The 19,355-nt window shown below is 39.6% G+C and overlaps 1 protein-coding gene across 2 annotated transcripts in view; it reads right to left on the reverse strand.

The window, feature by feature from the left end:
• usp43a (ubiquitin specific peptidase 43a) overlaps positions 1 to 19,355 on the reverse strand; it is a 111,730-nt gene that overhangs the window by 55,736 nt on the left and 36,639 nt on the right. For both annotated transcript variants that reach the window (XM_040146555.1, XM_040146554.1), the window contains 2 exons: positions 17,808 to 17,911; positions 1,842 to 1,934 (listed from right to left, as the gene is read on the reverse strand). In XM_040146555.1, coding sequence (XP_040002489.1) covers positions 1,842 to 1,934; positions 17,808 to 17,911 — 197 coding nt within the window. The remainder of the gene's footprint in view (positions 1 to 1,841; positions 1,935 to 17,807; positions 17,912 to 19,355) is intronic.

The following is a 19,355-nucleotide window of genomic DNA, read 5'->3' on the forward strand; positions in this document are numbered from 1 at the left end:
TAGGCCTCAGGTTCACTTTGTGTTAATATAGGATATTAATCCTATAGTCTGCTGCTCTGAACCCTTGAAGCCCCTTCTGTGGTCAGTGTATTGACTTGGTTTCATGCAATTAATTTACTATAGTTCTAGTAACCAACTTGGCATCTTTAGTACTAATTGTTACTTGTTCTAGAAGTAAGAACTTTGGTAAGACTGACATGTACAAAGTTAGATGGTCAGTGGCAAACACTCAGATACTGCAATCCTCCTTTCCTCTCTCTGCCATATACTGGCATTATCTGCAGCACTCAGGCCTTGATGCCCTGCTGGCAGCCAGACCCCGCTGTGTCTCTAGGGGCCTCAGACTTATCAGGCATTCTGCTGGGATACTGCTGCAACAGGACGGGGCAAGGAGGCCGCTGTGTGTGCGTGCATGTGTGTCTGGTCAGTCTGCGGCCGACAGTGAGCCCACACTGAACATGAATGAATTTCCTTCTATGCTGGGCTCAGGCAACTGCAGGGACAGACCACACACTGTCAGAGAACTCACGCTGCAAAACTGAGTTTGGGGTTAGCACTGTGGAAGCCATGCAGAGAGGAAAAGGAGCAGAGGCGTCTGCGTGTTTGAAGATAGGAGGATTCATTGAGCTCTGAATGTACACAAATCATGGGACTGGAAGTGACTGGAATTCGACGGATATTTGTTTGGTTTTTTTGGTCGTTTTTTCCCCCTTTTTAGATGTTTTATGGTGTGACTGGACACATGGGCAGTTAGAGAAAGGGAATAGCACAGGACAAAATCTATAATGTTGTTGTTGCCCAGTATGTCTTGGTCACTATGCCCCGTGTTCAAATGATTTTAAGAGGGCCCGTACACACAGGAAACCAGCTAACAATAAGAAAGATAAAGGTGTAAATTCTCCCTAACCCAAGCAGGTGAAACAAAGCTAACAGGAGTTTTACGAAGAAGTCAAACACAGCCTGTGCACACCCACGAGGTCCTCAGAAGAGGTCTCAAATGGCAAAATAGATAAATACCTGTGTGGTACCTTATACCTGTGTGGGTGTACCATGGGTGTGTAGGGCCTTTAATTAGAATCGGTAACTGATTGCTGATGCCTAAATTAAACTACACCTGAGTCTTATAGCTATCATTGCATATGGACCTTTTTCTCTCTATTTGCGTCTCTACTGTGTGTCCTGATTCCATCTCTGGCTCTCTCCCTGTCTCTCTCTTCATATGTCAAAGTCGAACTGTCTCACAGCGGAACCTTGCTGACAAGCAGCTTCTGGTGCCGTTAAAAAAGAAAACGCAGAAAGTGTTTGGTCAGGGACTTTTGATGACCATCATCTATCACTTTGATATGACCATGGCCAACAGCTGTTGGAGTGCACATGTATAGTATGTTTCTGTGTGTGTACGCAGTCATATTTATCAAATTTGCAGTGTGCATCTGCTATGATCGACGGCTTTTTCTACTTATTCCTTGAGGCACATCCTTCTGCTACATTTGGGTAGTCTAGATGATCGTATCTATGTCACTGATATTAGACGGCAGCCTCATACATCCAGAGTGTAAACTTGCCAGCAGCTTTTGCTTGAATAGACAGTTTTGGGTATGCACTAGGGCCTACAAGAGATGTACCCTATAAACCAGAGTATGGTACAATATTCTCAACAAATATATTCAGACCATAGTGAGACAAAAGAAAAAACATAAAATTTTTTTTTTTTTTTTTTTTAAATCACTAAAAAAAAGTCACTAAAAACCAAGTTTAGTCAATGGCAACAAAAGTTTAAGTTAGCTGCTTTAATAAATATGCTTTGAACTCTACCACTTGTCGTATGTGTGATACATCACCTGGTTTGTCGTAGGGGGATTGGCAGGGAGATACATAAAAACGGGTCGAAGGTGTTGCTCTGCTTAAGGCAATGAGGGCACGTCAAAGAAGACCTGAAGAGAGACATAGAAAGAGAGGAAATTTTAATCATTTTTGCCAAGTATGACCTAAGATCACCTTATACTCTGGGTTTTGATAGTCTTGAAAGAAATATTGTTGCACATTTTTACACTCTACAAAACCCCTTTCCCAAATTTTATCCTGCTTCACTCGATTTAGGTCCATTTTCACATCAGCTTGTTGGGCTCACATCCTTCCAATAAATGGCCATTAGAGAAGAAAACTTTTAACTTTACATGACATAATACACACTGCTGGACAGATGGATCACAGAACATCTGAACAATTTGCCATCTCTACATGTCAAATACCCACATGTCCTCTTAAGCATGGAGTAAATGTGCAGCGGAAATTAACTGTTTTATGTGCTGCATGCAGTCAAAACCTCGATGGTGGTTAAGTGTGCATATTCCATGTGGACTGGTGAATACCAAGCACTGAAACAGGGCATCTGGACTCTATCTGCTGGACAGAAAAGGGCGGCAAAGCAACAGACGTGAAATGCTATTCAGAATTTTTGTCCAAAAAACATTGCGTTAGGCAGGTGACATATTGCAGTAAATGAAAAAGGCTGCATCCTAAAGAACATACTGAGCTAGAAAGGAGGAAAGGAGGGAGTACTATAGAGAGACAAAAAAGGAGAGAGGAAAGGGAAAAGATAAAAAGTGGAGGGGATATTTAAAGGCAGAGAGAATGGTAAAGAGAAAAGGTTCAGCTGGAAAAAGGGAACAAAGATGACTTGAGACTAAAATGAAGGTCAGATGATACAGTGGGGGTTGGAACGGCAGAGGAAACAAAAGTGGAGAGCAAAGAGACAGAGATGACGAGAAAGATGACAAAGTGCAGGGCTCAGTGGGAGGACAGATTAAAAATGAACAGAGGGTTGGCAGCAGGTCGGTAAAATAGACAAAAAACTAGAAAACAAAGCGGAGGGAAAAAGAAGACACAGACAGGACCCGTCAAAGGCTTTGAGCCGACAGGGAAAGAGCTGATCAGAGTGGAGTAATGACAGGAGGATAGAAATAGATCCCGCACAGGGACAAGTGTATGGATGTATATACTGTAGGTGTGTTTTTTTAAATTATTTTTACTTACACTGATGTTGTTGTTCATCAACATTATCACTACGTATTATAGTTATCTCTGTTATATATATCACTCTATTACTATCATCAGGGTCTGGGTACAACAATATTGCAATAATGACCAGTGCTTTTTTTTTTCTTTATTCATTTATATTTTGTTCGCCCCAATATTCCCCCTTACTAACATCCTACTCTCTCCACTACATATACACACTCAGAATCACACACATAACCATGGGAGAAGGAAGTCGGGAGGAATCCTCCTTTGCACAGCCTCTTCTTTCACCACTACGATAAACAACACATTGGCCAAATACTGATTCTTGTTAGTCTTTGTGTGCAGATTCTGTTGTGACACCTACTTCGATATGTCCACATTTCTTGTTATGCTGCAGGGAAAAAAAAAAAAAAAAGGATAGATAGTACTTAGTGACCTCTTAATGATTTAGAGGAAAGCAATGGTAAAAGAATAGTTTGTCATTTTGGGAAAATATGACTTATTTACTGTCTTGCCACGAGTTAGATGAGAAGACTGATAGAAGTGTTGTGTCTGTGTTAAATACTGTATGAAGCTACAGCCGGGAGCTGGTTAGTTTAGCTTAGTTACCCCTCTAGCGCTCACTGATTGACATGTTCTACCTCTTGTGATTAATTTATTCATAAAACTATGTATAAAAAGTGTATATCTGCACTTTTATCATGTGTGTTATATGCAGACTATTTCTTGGCCAGACACAGCAACTTCCTTAAGCTTTGGTTTTTGTATGGATCAAACAAAAAAGATAAAACAAGATTAAATTGTTACCTTTGGACAGAGCCAGGCTAGCTGTTTCCCCCTTGCTTCAAGTGTTAATGATAATCTAAGATAACTGACTGCAGCCTATAATATTAGCAGAGCCACGGGCTCAAAGGCACAGTATTGTTGCTCTACAACATACTGAGGCGTTGTACAGCTCTAACCTGTGGTTCATAAAGAGTTGAGTAATGTCTGTGTATCCTGGTCTCAGAGATTTTCAGGAAGTGCTCTACATGTCTTCACTGCAAAAACTACCAGGAGTCCCTCAGGACTGGGTCATGGAGACAAGCAGTGGTCTGACACTGAAATAGTGTGGGGATGGATAAGCAAACACAACTACAAATCCACACTCAGTTCCCATTTATGCATGGAAGTTTCCTAGTGTGAGTAATGCTTCTGTTTTTATCTTCACAACCCATGACCAAAACCTAGCCTCAAAGAACCTGTTGTTTTTGCTTAAACCTAACTATAATCATCTCATTTGAGATAATTTAATGTTATTCAATGGCTGAGTTGCCTTTCGTGTATTCATTTTGAAGTTTTAGCCAATATTTAAGCACCATTACATTTTTTATTCAAACAATTTCTTCGAGGCAACTTAACAAACATGGCTGAGGTAGCCATTTGTCTCCATCAGAGGGAAATCTATTATCCTTAACATTTTTTAGACAAGCCTGAAACTGCTGATGTAGCATTTTTAACCTGTGGTTATTCTTCAATAGTTAAGTATTGTTGTAGAAAAGTAGTTTTAAATTTGAAATGCTGGAAATAATACAACAGCTTATAAACCCTACATTTCCTCGCTGTCAAGCACGGCTTGCCATGGCAGCCAGTAGTGATGCCAGTTTCTACACACACACACACACACACACACACACACACACACACACACACACACACACACACACACACACACACACACACACACACACACACACACACACACCCACACACCCACGCACAGTTGTGCATACCCATAGGGCTATAGTCTCCCAGTTGACTGGTGGGTCGATTTGCTCTTGTCAATCAATCAGCGGTGTAACTTTCATAAGGAGAAAAGTTCTACATCAATTATTTACCGTGCTGGGATCACCAGTTGTTACCTCCATTTTTGGAAATCATATGAAAATGGGGAGGTGCAAGCTGGTTGGCTCTGAGTCTGTTGTTATCATCTGAGTATAAAATAATTAGGTGAAAAATTATTTAATATGCTGCAAATACCCACCTTTCATGTTTATTTGTATTTCATTTAGGCTAATAAGGCTACACTCAGTGCACTGTTGCCGATTCAGTTGATCCGATGAGTGTTTCCAGTCTAGAATTCCTACTGGTGTGTGTGTGCGGTAGACAGATGTTGTACTGTATGTACAACATTCAGCTGTCAAACCAAAAGACCACCATTATTTACTTTATACCAGATACCTGGAACAACACCAGATACACCCACAAACACACATATGCACACCACAGCAGCAGCTGCTCTTATTCATCACAAAGAAAGTTGAGCTGCTCAGCATCCCTGCATTCTGCTCAGAGCTTAAAAAAAAACACTATACCAGCAGCATCTCTAAACATTATGCAGGATCACATAGCCTGATCAGGCATTTTTCACATAGTTATTCTAAAATGAGACGCTTTGCAGCACAATACAGGGGATTATGTAGGTGATGTAGATGATGCAACGTATGCAGCACAAAATAGGAGATTGGTATGTGACATATATAAAAGTTTTGTCATCTATCAAGTTATCTTGTCAGGAATGATCTGACTTTATCAGACTTGCAAGGTTTGCTATAAAGAGAATTTAGAGAAAAAAAATTACCTCCCACCTCAACATATTACTGGTATATTTGTGTTGGTATTTCCGCCATTCAAAGGTCTAATGCTGCTGAGAATTCAGTGCAGTTTTGCAGTGGACTTTTGCACTGTATATATGCTCCACTTAAAACTGACACTAATTAACAATTCAACTATGAGCTGGTGAAATAAATTATGAGGTCATGTGTAGCAATGGATGTGTAAATATGTGCAAATGTGAGATTTGATGGGCTATTTTTGTACAATGTGTATGATTCACAGTCAGTTGATTCACAATTAAAAATATAAGAAAGGACACAGAGATAAAGCTACATAATTTGCAGAGGGTTTACACAGTCTGAAACAAACACTATGCAAGTGTGACAAAATATTTAGTTGCACCTTTTTATTCCATAAATTAACAGCTTTAAGAAATACTGCCATGTGGAAGTTAAGGGGCTTACAAAAGTTTGGCAATAGCTGTAATTTTTCATCTGTTCCTTTTTTTTTTTTTTTTTTTTTACTTTTCTGGGCACAGCTTTGGTCCTGCTGCCACCAAACTAAAATACCCTTGTCAAAGAAACCTGATTGTTTAGTCACCGCAGTCTTGACCTCATTTAAGGTGTAAACAGTATCAGCAGACAGCTCTGAACTGAGTGATGGATGGAGGCCTGTGCTCTCCACCTGAGCCCAGGCCTGTAACAACAAAAAAGCGAGACAGAGAAATTGAGGTTGACCGTTTCATCTTAATTAAGTTCTTTTACCTATAGCTAACTGTTGAGGACTTCAACTAGCCAGAAGCCAGTCGGATTTACCTAACCATTCATTCCCACAAATCTGTCTCTAAAAAAAGAAAGTCAAGAATACAGCACAATGACACCTTCATCTAGTTTCTCTTGCTGCTGCCAAAAAACATATCCTCATATCACTGAGAAATCTTCATGATCTCACCAGGAGAAACATGTTTTTCAGCCAGGAAAAGCAAAACTGAAAGACAACACACAGCAAACAGCAGCACCAGATTCCCTGATGGATTTAGTTAGTCAAAAAATAGTGTATGAATGCATTTTTTTCAACTTATTGAATCTCTCTCTGCGCTTTGGAAATGACGAGTGATAAAGTGTGCAGAACAAGATTTATATCACCTGGCAAGAATTCTAGTGTTAAAGCATCGCTGCCCATTCATGAGCCAGCCTCAGGCCCATCCTGCATTGATGTTAACAGTACACATCATTATTACCAGGGTCAGGATTTAGAAGTTTTGATCAATTATCAATACTACAGATCTGATACAATGATTCTTTAGAAGATAACAACTTGAATGTATGTATGACCTGCACTTTGAATTCTTTTAAAAAGAGAATCAATTTCGATTTTATTTTTTAAAGTTACTAGTGTCCTTTAACTTTTTCTAATCATTTGTTTCACCTTTCCCATAGCACACATCTTGACCTGTCATAGTAGAAAAAGCACAATCGTATCTAATGTTATTGATGGCTCTGTGCCATTTAGGCGGGCAGTGAACCTTTCAATACAAGGGCCCTGGGACTGGCACACCTGGCTGGAATGCAGTCTTTATAGTTGTTAGTTAGACCTGTGTTTGACACGCCAAAATGTCTGCTGTAAGAAAATAGGTGACTTGCATTAGTAGTAAAAGAAAGAAATGAAGAACTTGTAGCAGCTCTAAGCCTATGCTTATTATCTAGACAAGCATCTCAATATATTATGCCTGCTTAGGAGACTGAGTTGGTGCTGGTCCTCCTGCCAAGTGGGGGGACTGATGAGACTAAGTCTTAAAATTTTAGTTTTCGGTTCTTTAATGCAGTCAAAAAATACAAACTGGCAGGAGTGCATTTTATGTCATAGTTCTCCATAGGTCAGAGCTCCTCCTGGGACTGACGGAGAGAGAGAGAGAGAGCGAGAGAGAGAGAGCGAGAGAGTTAATTTTCTTCTGTTCACCTGTCAGTCAGTCAGTCATGTGTCACTGGCTGTGGGTTGGAGGGCGCTCATCTCTCTCTATCACAAAATACATCCTGTCAGGGGAAATTAAGTCAGCGAAACGGGCTGTTGAGACACACACACACACACACACACACACACACACACACACACACACACACACACACACAGGCCCATCTACAGACAGGTATTATAAACTAACTTCATAAATCATGTGGTAAGTTGCATGCTACATACTCGTCCCTATACAAGTAACCTTAATAAACAAAATATACTAAAGCACTGACATGCACACAAGACATTTTTTTATTTGTTTTATACATCTTGACATTGATCCTACCTGCAGGTATTGTGTGTAAAGTGAGAAAAATCAATTTACATTTTGAATGTGATAAACATAAGTAATGGGCTGCAGCAGACGCAGAGAGGGAAGACAAACACACACTTAGAGAAAAGCATGAACTCAAACACATGCTTGAATAGACAAAGACTCACACTCACACATTCTCTCACACAAACACACACACACACACACACACACACACACACACACACACACACACACACACACACACACACACACACACACACACACACACACAAAAAGTCTCTACAAGTCTCTACAAGTCACTTCATTAAGTATTAACCCTCCTAGATTTGGAGATAATATTGCACTTGCACATTCTCAGCGTCACCTTCATACAGATAAGTTTCCTCCTTCCTGGTTAAAACTAACTGACCAAATGACAGGGCGAAAAATGGGTTCACACCAACTTGTTTAATAAGTAACAGAAGATACCTGAGCACACATGACTGCACTTCTCCAGGTGTCAGCGGTGAGAACAGATGAATGGATTGGCAGTGTTTGGTTTAACATTCGCGTTTTTAGAACAAACTTTAAAAAAAAAAAAGGAAAACAAAAGAAAACACGTAACTAGCAGGTGGTTAGATTCAAACTCTCTCTCTCTCTCTCTTCCTTTATCTCTCACAGTCTCAGTCTCATACACTCTTGCTCTGGCTTAATTGCTTCATCATTTTTTAGTATGCAATTCTGGGGGAGACAATCACATGATTACATGACTGAATCAGGTTTCGAGGAAGAAAAGACAGAGTTCCTGCCAGTACTGTGGGAGAAATTAAAAACAGCAATAAATAGTAATGGATCAAATCATTAATATGATTATGTAAATTGATCAGTATTGGCAGTTTATAGCCAAAGCCATTATCAGCCAGCTGTTAATGACGAAGTTTTGGTCACAAGATTCTCTAAACATTGACAGAAGCCACATGCAATGAATGACTAATAACTTTTCTAGTTCCTGTACATTTCCACCTTTTCCCATAGTCTCTTCTCGTCTTTCTCTCTTGCTTTCTCACACACACGCACACATTTATTTCTGACATTCAGGGTGAAGCTACAGGACACAGTGCATTTACACACACACAAAGGTTAGGTGTCTCAGGTGACGTTCTGGTGGGTTGGTGGGAAAGTACTAGTGTGTTTTAATGAGCCGAGAATTCAGAGGCCTGAACTTCAGGATACACTGCACAGTTTGGGTCCCCGACAGAAAAAGTTTAAGAATATGAACACTTGTCTAAGGCCAGCTCCAGAGGCTAACATGATTCAGACAATTTATATTCACCAGGAAACACACACACACACACACACACACACACACACACACACACACACACACACACACACACACACACACACACACACACACACACACACACACACACACACACACACACACACACACACACAGGGCTCTTTTCTCTTTGGCGAGCTGGTGGGTCTGCCACAGTACATCAGCTCTGAAGGGCTAATATGGCATTTTCTTTGTCTCTCAGCAATTAAAAGGTAAGATAACACACAAGCTGCAAGTCAACACGTGCACAGCCACTTTATGTGCACTGCATACACACAATGAACCCAATACTGCACTGCTTCCAGTAAAACAATCAAACTCTAACTTTCATAAAAACTGTCTCTCGTCTCATCCGTGTCAAACCAGTTCCTGAGGAACAAAACTATTTTAAACCCTACTGTATCACACCATATGATACATCATATCATATAACTGCAATATAATATCATCACATGATATGCCATCACAATTGTTGTCTTCATTAAGAGCGTCACAATAGAAGTAAGAGAATCATCTGGACCTTTCAGATCAGATTGAACTCAAGCTCGAGCACACTGATGCAACTACACTCAACAATTTCAGCTGAAGTCTTTTTTATAACGAAGTCTGATCTTCCTTTCTCCCACAATATTAGAGGTTGTCTTTTAGTAAAAATATCACTTGCTTCGAAATAAGCCCTTCCTTTATTGTTATTATTATTCTTTCACATTTGCATTACAAGGGGCTACAGCAGGATACAAAAAGAGGAGAGTGGAGAGCAAACCCAGGACTGATGAGCTCGTATCATCACTGGGGAAGTTCTGGAAGAAAGATTGGGATTGACTGTGGGGTCTGGACTGTGCTCAGATTGCCGTTCACACAATTTAAAGAACAAAAAAATGAAATGGATCCATACCTTTATGCTATCTCATTCCTACATGCAACGATATTTCATCAGTACAAAGTTATATTGCAACCACCTGAGCTATGTAAGCTACATAAACTACATAAGCTACATAAGTGGAGGGAGCAGGACAACAAAGCCAAATGTGTGAGACCGAGTAATATGGTGAAAGAAAAAGCTAATACTATAATGTAAAACAACAAACAAGCAGCTCATTTGAGAAGCTCTGACACTCAAATGTTTGGAAATTTCGCTTGAAAAATGACCTTAAGGATTAACTGACTAGTTGCAGATTATGTTTTTCGGCCAACTCAGTTCTGAGTAAGAATCTAAAATCTAGACTGAAGAATCTTCTATCTATACTAATCTTCTCCTTACGCCGCATCAATCACAAATCCAACTTGACTGCTTGCGGCTTGTTTTGAGGATCTGAATCAAATTTAATTGTAGTGGTGTCTGGTGTATTAAAATCATCAGCCAGTCCAGAAGTCATTTAAAGATTCTGGTATGTACCACACTATACTGAGGTGACTGCAACTGTAAACTATTATATAACTCCAAGTGAGGTGGCAAATGACTCTGTGCAAATGACTTTTGTGATGGGAAATCAAACGAGATCAAAGAGTTTGATAATTCCATTTGATAATGTTCTGCAAGCTGGCAAGCACCCACTTCAAAGTCTGGGACTACAGGGAGCTGGGTGGTACCAGCGGGTGGGAGGGTGGTGAGTGAGGCTGGGCTTGAAGAAAGCACTGTGGGTGGTGAAAGCGTCCAAATCAAAGTAAGGAAGGTCAATGTCTGGCCATATTTTCAGCAGCCCCTCAGCTGTGTGCTGTGAAATGACCAGATGGATGCCTTAGAGAGGTCAACGCCAGCACATCCCAACCTGGGTGCTTCTTTGGGGAAAGTGGAGCCCCTGCAGTACATCTTTGAAGATGAGAGGAAGTTTGCACTCTTTTATGAAGTATTGAGCCTTCAAAGAATCTGATAAAAAAAACAGTATGAGGGAACATCTCATAGACAGACATCAGTTTTCTTTGTTGCATAAGTAGCTCTTAAAAGGTTTGAGCTTTGCTTTGTGAAATATTAATTGTTTGCAGCTCTCCGCCCAGCTTTTCAGGGACTGAAAACAACAATGTGATTTGTTCCCTTGCATGTATTTTTCAGTCAACTTTATTCAATAGATCTGTAAATCTAAAGATTCTAATCAACTGGAGTTTCTATCTGACAACATTTACACTGTATTAGACAAACTGTATAATATCTTTTCACATTGAATCTACATCTAAATAAAATTACTGTGATGGGAAAAACCATCCGCAACTATCTTGTTTGTCTAGATAGAGATAGACGCTTGGGCTTTCCGCACATCTCCCATGCCATTAAAAATAGATGCCACAAACTGAGAGTGACAGACGGAGGAGGGAGGGAGGCTTTGACAAAGACTCATTTAAACGCCACGGCACAACAGAATGACTAGCGCACTGGCTCCCACATCGGCAGCCCAAACCACAAGACAGCCCTAGCTCTAATCGCAAACATTTATTCAGATCAGACAGCTCCACCGAATGCCTCTGAGGAGCATCTCTGTGAGATATAAAAAGAATCAGGAAGGAAGAAGAGAGAAGAAGGAGAAGACCAACCAAGTGATAATGACAGCAGGAGAAGGGAAGGCCAGAGACAAAGACAGAGAGGCACCCAGAAAAAACAAACAAAAATTAGACACTGCAAGATTGCGAGGGAGTCATTGCTCTTTTGTTAGTCTGCATTTAGAGGCAAAGTGACTGCAGTTCCCCAGTGATTACACAAAGTGAAGAGGAGGTGAAGAGTAAAAGAGCAAAAAAGGGGGGTAGATGAAGGAATAAGTCTCCAGACTCAGCAGACTGGATCCAGCTCAGACTGAGACAGACTAATGAGATGAGAATACAAATAGATATAAAGCACATTTACGCTGAAGAAGCCCAGGATAGACAACAAATTACCGACCATCCGGGTATCTTTGTCCATTATTTATTAAATGAGAGTGAGCCACCAGGGAGTGTATTGCCTCAGAATTCAGAAACAAATCAACACTCAGTCGTTTCAATTAGAGAGAATTTGTGTATGTGATGTGTAATGCAACAGAGTGGTTAGTGCTTGATTTAGGTCTTGGAGTGAGAAAGTGGTAAAAAGTAATGTAAGTGTTGAATAAAAATGTTTGATTTTATTTCTGAGATAGTTTGGTGCAACACTGCAAACATACAAAAAGAAAAGAAAAACAGCAGATCAAGGCTGTAAGAGGTTTTACACGAACTGTTAAGCAAGGAAACGAAGACCAGACAAGCGTGTCTCCATTTATTCATTAAGTTTCTGAGTGACAGGGAATATGCACTATTTGAAACCGAACCTTCTGTATTTTAAAGATAGTGTATATTATGTAATGATATACTGTCAGATGAGATAAGATTTAACTTTAATGATCTTAGTGGTGAAATGTGCCATTTGCAGTAGCAACCAGTAACAAGAAAGAGGATATAGACAGGAGCAGGACAAATATGTAAAGCAAAATATAATTTTTTAACACTAGGACAAAGAGTATTAAGCATAGCACCACAGCATTTAGAGGATGTGCCACAGTACAGCAGCACAGATGCTGAATGAAAATATATACTGAATGTATATTGCTTTGTACTGAATGTACAAAACCATTGCTGAAAAAGATTACGTAATTCATCGATTAATCAATTAACAGAACAATCAATCAGCAACTGATATGATGATCATTAATCATCTTAAATGGGATGTTGTTCAGACAACAATTTAGTTAGCAATTTAAAGACTTGGGATCTGGGAGATGTCATTCGTTTTTCACTATTTTCTGAAATTAAAAACTGACGAGGACTGTAATTTGCATTAGCAAAGCGAAAACAGAAATTAAAAAATGCCATGTACTGTCACATCTGTTCTTCAAACCATCTCATCCAGATTTTAACAGTGCCACACTCCCACTCCATTCATCTCTCTATATTTATGCACATCTTAGTCAAACCCCCTCAGGTGAATCTCACATCTCACAGTCCCGCATTTTGAGGTTTGCAGTTACATGATAAGCTTGTTATAACCGGTAATGACTCATGGAAACACCAGGAGAAAACAGATGGACTAATAAACTGGTAGTACACACAATTCACTGCACTCCAGACTCAGACTTCTACTTAAGGGTGAGGTGTGAATGAAAGGAGTAATTACTGTGTGTGCTATAGTATTTTGTCACTGCTTTTACATATTGGTTTTGACTTGGAAAAAAAAAACATGATGTATGTCCTCTTCAAATTTTAAGACCATAATGTGGAGTTTTTAGGCCGTTTTTTTTTTTATATTGAAGATAATAATGAATTTCTATAAATTCGGAACATTTGAGGATCTACAACTGTATTTCTCATTTTAGTGTTGGGCCTTTACGTGATGCAAAGAAGAAATGCACTAACCAGTGGATGTAACAGTGGATGAGCCTGGAGTGACGTCTGTCCACAATGAGGGTTGACATGTCCTGTGCATGGTCCTATTTCATTGCTCCCTGTATTTCTGAAGTGTGTTACTGCTAAAGCTGCCCTGTCCTAAATAAGTAATTTCCATACTTACTATTACAGGACATCAATTTAAGATACACACTAGGAAATCCTTCTAAATGTTAAAGTTCCACTAATAAATAACAAAACAAAAAAAACTTTTCAGTCACAGTAGGTTTGTTCATAGATGGTCATTTGGTAGAGAAAATATAAAGGGAAACTCCACAGATTTTACTAGGTTTTGTTTTTCAAAGTTTGTTTACATGTCTTGGGGAGTACTACGACTACTACTGCATATGTGGAAAAGGTTGTATAAAGCATTTTGTGGATCCAGAGGGAGTTGTGTGAAGTTTGATAAAGTGCCTGCAGTGATGTCAAATAGACTGAATTTACATGGTGCTTTTATCTAAGGAGCTTCACCATTTTTGCCTCTCATTCACCCAGTAACACACACTCACACACCAGTGGCCGCCCGCTATCACAAAAGGTGCTGAACTAACCATTTCGAGCAATGAAGAAAACCTGGGGGTGTGGAGTTACAAAGAAGTGGCCTTACCAGATCTCTGTAGCCTGCCTCACGTGCCAGTGACTCAAGGCCTCATTAACTAGCAAAACACACCGGAATCTCTCAATAATATAGGAATGTAGCACAAAATCAATGGAGCGCTCGATTAAAACACTGCTGAACCTTTGTGTACTGAAAATGTGTGCATGTTTGTTGGCAATGCTATTACCATACATCAGCACAGTTTGACTACAGCATGTTTCACTGTACCACCTATGTCACAGGTTGAAAACTGGCTGACACAGCTTACGACCACACACATCTTCAAGTGAGTGCCGTTATACAGCGGGATTCTGCTGATTTTCTTGCACATTTCCTCCTATTAAGCTCTAATGCATTTCATGAAACCATAATTGTTATGGGAAACAGCTTACAGGTGACCTGTGGTCCATCACTGGTCCATTATGAAGCCTCTCCAGTGTCCCTACCAGCCTCAGAAGTGATCACGCCCTAGCACTTAGCCTCTTTAGCAGAGAGAGAGAGCGGTGTTTACTAATTACACCAGTTCAGTACTGATCATGTGCGTGTGTACAAATAAACCGTAAACGTTTCTCTGTTTGTGCACAGGCTGTATAAACGTGCACGTGTGTAGGACATATAGCTAATTACCCCCCTACCCACCCAACAGTGCTTGGAGGCGTGTGTGGGTCTGTGAGTGTGTATGTGTGGCATCTAGAGCTAATTACAGCGCCTCTTATGCAAGAAGAAAGCGTTACCCCACCTGCACTCAAAGCAAAATAATAGAAACACAAAGAAATGCCCCTCTAAATATAGCCTGAATTGTTCATGAAAAGAAAAGAAAAAAGGAGGAGAGAGGACATTTGTGTCATATGGGAAATGAGGTGTGTGTGCGTGTGTGTTGGAAAAAAGAACAGGGAAAGTACAGGATGTTTTGTGTGTGTGTGTGTGTGTGTGTGTGTGTGTGTGTGTGTGTGTGTGTGTGTGTGTGTGTGTGTGTGTGTGTGTGTGTGCGTGCACGTAGGGGTGTACTGGATTAACAGAGACTCACCCACAGCTGTTTGAAGATGCAGTAGGGGCTTCCAGGGACTTGTGTTGTGAAAATTTCCCCGAGCATTGTTACTCTAATCAGCTAATGAACTGGCACCTAATCTGATAATGTCACGTAAACACTCAGGTGTTTGTGTGTCCACTTGTGCGTGTGTTTGTGAATGGTGCGAGAGAGAATGGGGAGAAGAGAGAGAAAAACAGACTATACTGCAGGGATACAGTCCGATTCCAAGCGTTCAATCCATTATCTTCCAATGAGAGAATGGGATAATCCCATGAATGAATGGCTGCTAACCTCGCAGTGTAGTTGTCAAATGTCACAGATCTGTATTGACTGCCTCACACACTAAACTGCTGCGAGTCAACTATTTGTGTCGAACCAAACACAACAGGTCTACTCTCCAGTGTGGCTGTGATTCTGTCCCTGTATTTCAGACTGTGAGCAACATGATCACTTCTCACCCAGTGATTTTTTGCCTAAATTCATTTTCCAATTTTTCCGAGTGTACAGTAATTTATATCTGGAATTAGCATCTTGGATTAGCACAAGATTTACTTTGTTTATGGGTGCTTATTTACTTATTCAAACTTGTTCAAAAGTGATGCATATATTGGGGTCAGGCATGGTCTTTCCTTCTGTAATTTTTTTCCCCCTCAATTTACACACAAATAAGCCTTTGCCCATTTGCCGCCTGGCTGAAGCGAGGGATGGTAATTTATTTCAAAACAAGCAAGAGAAGTAAGTGAAACCTATCTGAAACTTTATTTGGCCCTAATTTCAGACACAGCTGGGTGGTGATTAGGGCAAATGTGTACTCTGACAAACTGACTTGAGTTAAGTGCTGAGCGTATAAAGGCGCTCAAACCGGTTCACCAAAATTCCATACATTTCCTACAGAGCTGATCAACCAGAGAAACGTGATATCAGATTTGACAAGTTGGAGACACCTGCCATCAGCTGGCAGCAAGTGATCAATTCATCCACCTCCCTTCGAATTTCACGAAGAGTAGTTCTAGCTAAACATTGCAAAAAGCATGGGACACTGATCATAGCAGGGTGTTCAAAAAATCCCGGTTAAGCTTTTTACAAAGAACACTGAACGAAAAATATCTCAAAATTATCCCAGGAGAATTATCAAATCAGCAGCTTCACTCTGAATTCAATAATTTGATTATTTTTTATTTATCTGCATTTAAAGCAACCTAATTAGTGCCTAACATTTAGTAACGTCAATGTCAATGTCATGTTATAGCAGGAAATACCAGGTAGAAAAACTTGGGCTACAACTAACGTGTGTTGTCCTTTTTTTTTTAATTATTTGCTGATTATTTTCTTGATGAATCTATTTTGCCTATAAAATTTCAGAAAAATGTGAAAATGTTCATTAAAAAATGCCCACGGTCCAAAACCCCAAGATACACAGGTTATGGTCATATATGACAAAGACAAGCATAAAATCTTCACATTTAGGAAGCTGGAACCAGCAAATCTTTGTAAGCAGAAATGACAAATGACTAATTATCAATTAGTCATTTCACTAACTAGACAAAGACAGAGTCTCTTGCACTTCCCACAGTCCACAACAATAAGACTCTAAGTTCATGGATTGACCTCCCTCTTTAATAGCCTTTCCAAATAGATCAATAGATAGATAGGATTAGTGGCTGTTATAGCCAAACTGGAACCATTAGCAAGTGGGAAAGTCTGAACCAAAAGATTGCATGCACTGAGCTGGAGTTTATTTCAAAGGCTTGCAAGTACAGACTCACATATTCTACTTGTTCATTTTCCTTGTGTGGAGGAAAAATCTGGAATCAAGGAACTGACAAGGGACTGACTGTTTTTTCCAAGTTAGTCATTTCAAATCATCTGATTGTCCAATCACAACATTAAAGTCTGAACTGAAACAAGCCTACCATTTTTCTTCTTTCTCCTGGATTTACCATCTTTTATTTTGTTTACGTTGTTCGGGAATCACATGAGAGGCAAAAGCGAGACATTAAGTAAACACAGCCAAGTATGCCGACAAGGTTACTGAAAGGTCTATAGTCAATTCCATTAGAGGGTCTATTAAACTTGAGAACCCCAGTCTCTGACTTTGCAATGTGAATGAGGCAAACAGAGCCAGAAGCCAGTACTAAAGATAAATCCCCTGAATCCTTCCCAGGCCTGTCTGACCTACTTTCTCAAGCTACTGATTCTTATCCACAGGAGAGAAAATACATTCTCACCTGTGCTGAATACCTGTTCTCTTTAATGGTATGTATTGCCCTCTGATTGTTCAAAAACAACTTCAGGACATTAGATATAGTGCCCAGTTGAATCCAGACTGCATACTGCATAATTGATAAGGATAGTTTCCAAAATTTGTTCTTGTCCCACTTCTTACTAAGAGCTTTGAGTCATATGCTTCGGACAGAAATTCCTAAAAGTTACAAAGGCTATAATAAAAACATCAGAATGAGACCGTCTTGGACTTAAAGGCCAACAAACGAGGAGCTATCAGCCGTGCTAGAAGTAAAAGAAAGCCTTAGAAATATCTGAGCATGCTGTTTATGTCTGTCCTTCTCACCTGTACTGAGCCTGGAAGTGTTCCTGGACAAAACTGTGCCGACCTCGAGGCTGCTGTGTGCTGGCTGAAACGGGACTGGAAGGACCCTCCGATGGACTGGGTCCCTGCAGACAAAGAGGCAGAGGAAGATGAACAGAAAGGAAAAAACATAATCACATCAGTGGACACGGCATGTGTTTACTACAACTTTTAAGAAAGTTATTTGCAGGTACATGCATAAATACAGGCAAAAATACAAATACACATCATCATCATCTCCAGAATGAACTGAAAAAAGACACTAGTTTCCTGAATGTTGTTTAATAAATACTTTAAAGCTACAGTGGGAAAAGATTTTCTTTTAGAGATGTGTTCAGGTATCTCATCTGTTTTGACCCTCTCAAATTAATATACAGCATCAGATATATAACTGGAAAAAGATTGTTATTGTTTTGCTGCACAGGAAGAGATAAATCAGAACTTCAGAGCAAGAGGGCAAAACTCTGTGAATGGTACCTTTAACCAGAGATGATGGCACAGAAGAAAAAAAAAAAAACTTTAAACCTATTTGCCATTTGTGTTACAGGTGAAAGTGAAACAAAGAGCATATAATGTATGAGCTAAATAAAATTGAAAAAAATGGTGATTCATAAAATGTTCGAGCACGGAGGGATTTCATCTGTCTGTGAGGGAACTAAAGCTTAAATGGTAAACGGTGGAACAGTCAGCACAGATTAAAGTCGTTCAGGAGGTACAGCAGTTGTCTGGTAATCTGCAGATTATTATTATTATTATTTATTGATATTATGTTAACAGACAATTACAAGTTGTGGGTTAGTTTTTGTGTTGTAAAGCTGCTTTGAGTGGAAAAATGCCAAAGTGCTGTAACATAAAACTAAAGAGATGGAACAGACAACTTAAGGTGAACCACAGTTTGGTAAATAGGTTCAGATTTTTTTAATGTTATGAAACAGCTTTTAGTGTGTAAAAATGCCAAGGAGCTGAAAAAAAAACAACTTTTATTTATCTTTTATTTATCTTTTAAAGATTTGTCCCGTAGTGTGTGATGTAATTTTCTTTTCATTAAAATGGATTTTATAAAATTGGTATCAAAAAAAGTATCGTACTGGTATCGAACATTTTTGAATCCCACCCCTAATCTTATACAGTTGATATTAAAGCTCTCAGCTAACACTAGGTAAAGTCACCATATGCTATAATTGATATATATTCGAAAGGAAACAGTGAGTGATGGTCTGTTTTCTGATATTATACTGGTAGCCACAGAGGTGGACCATCCACCCAACTCATTCTATACCTATCCTGCCTTATTACAGGACTTTTCAAGCTTTCCTTTTTTAACTGGAGCAACAGTGGAGCAAGAACACACCAGAGGGGTATAAAAATTTGCACAGCAAGAATGGTTATGTTTGTAGGCAGAGTAACAGGCATAGCGATGGGGTGTTCACCAAAACCCATCACCAGACAGAATGATGATACTGAACAATTCTACAAAACCTCACGTCCGTGTTCAATGACAATGTTAGGTTAGGAAAACCTTCTGTTTGC

Source organism: Xiphias gladius, chromosome 15 (genome assembly GCF_016859285.1).
Source record: "Xiphias gladius isolate SHS-SW01 ecotype Sanya breed wild chromosome 15, ASM1685928v1, whole genome shotgun sequence".
Classification (NCBI taxonomy): domain Eukaryota; kingdom Metazoa; phylum Chordata; class Actinopteri; order Istiophoriformes; family Xiphiidae; genus Xiphias; species Xiphias gladius.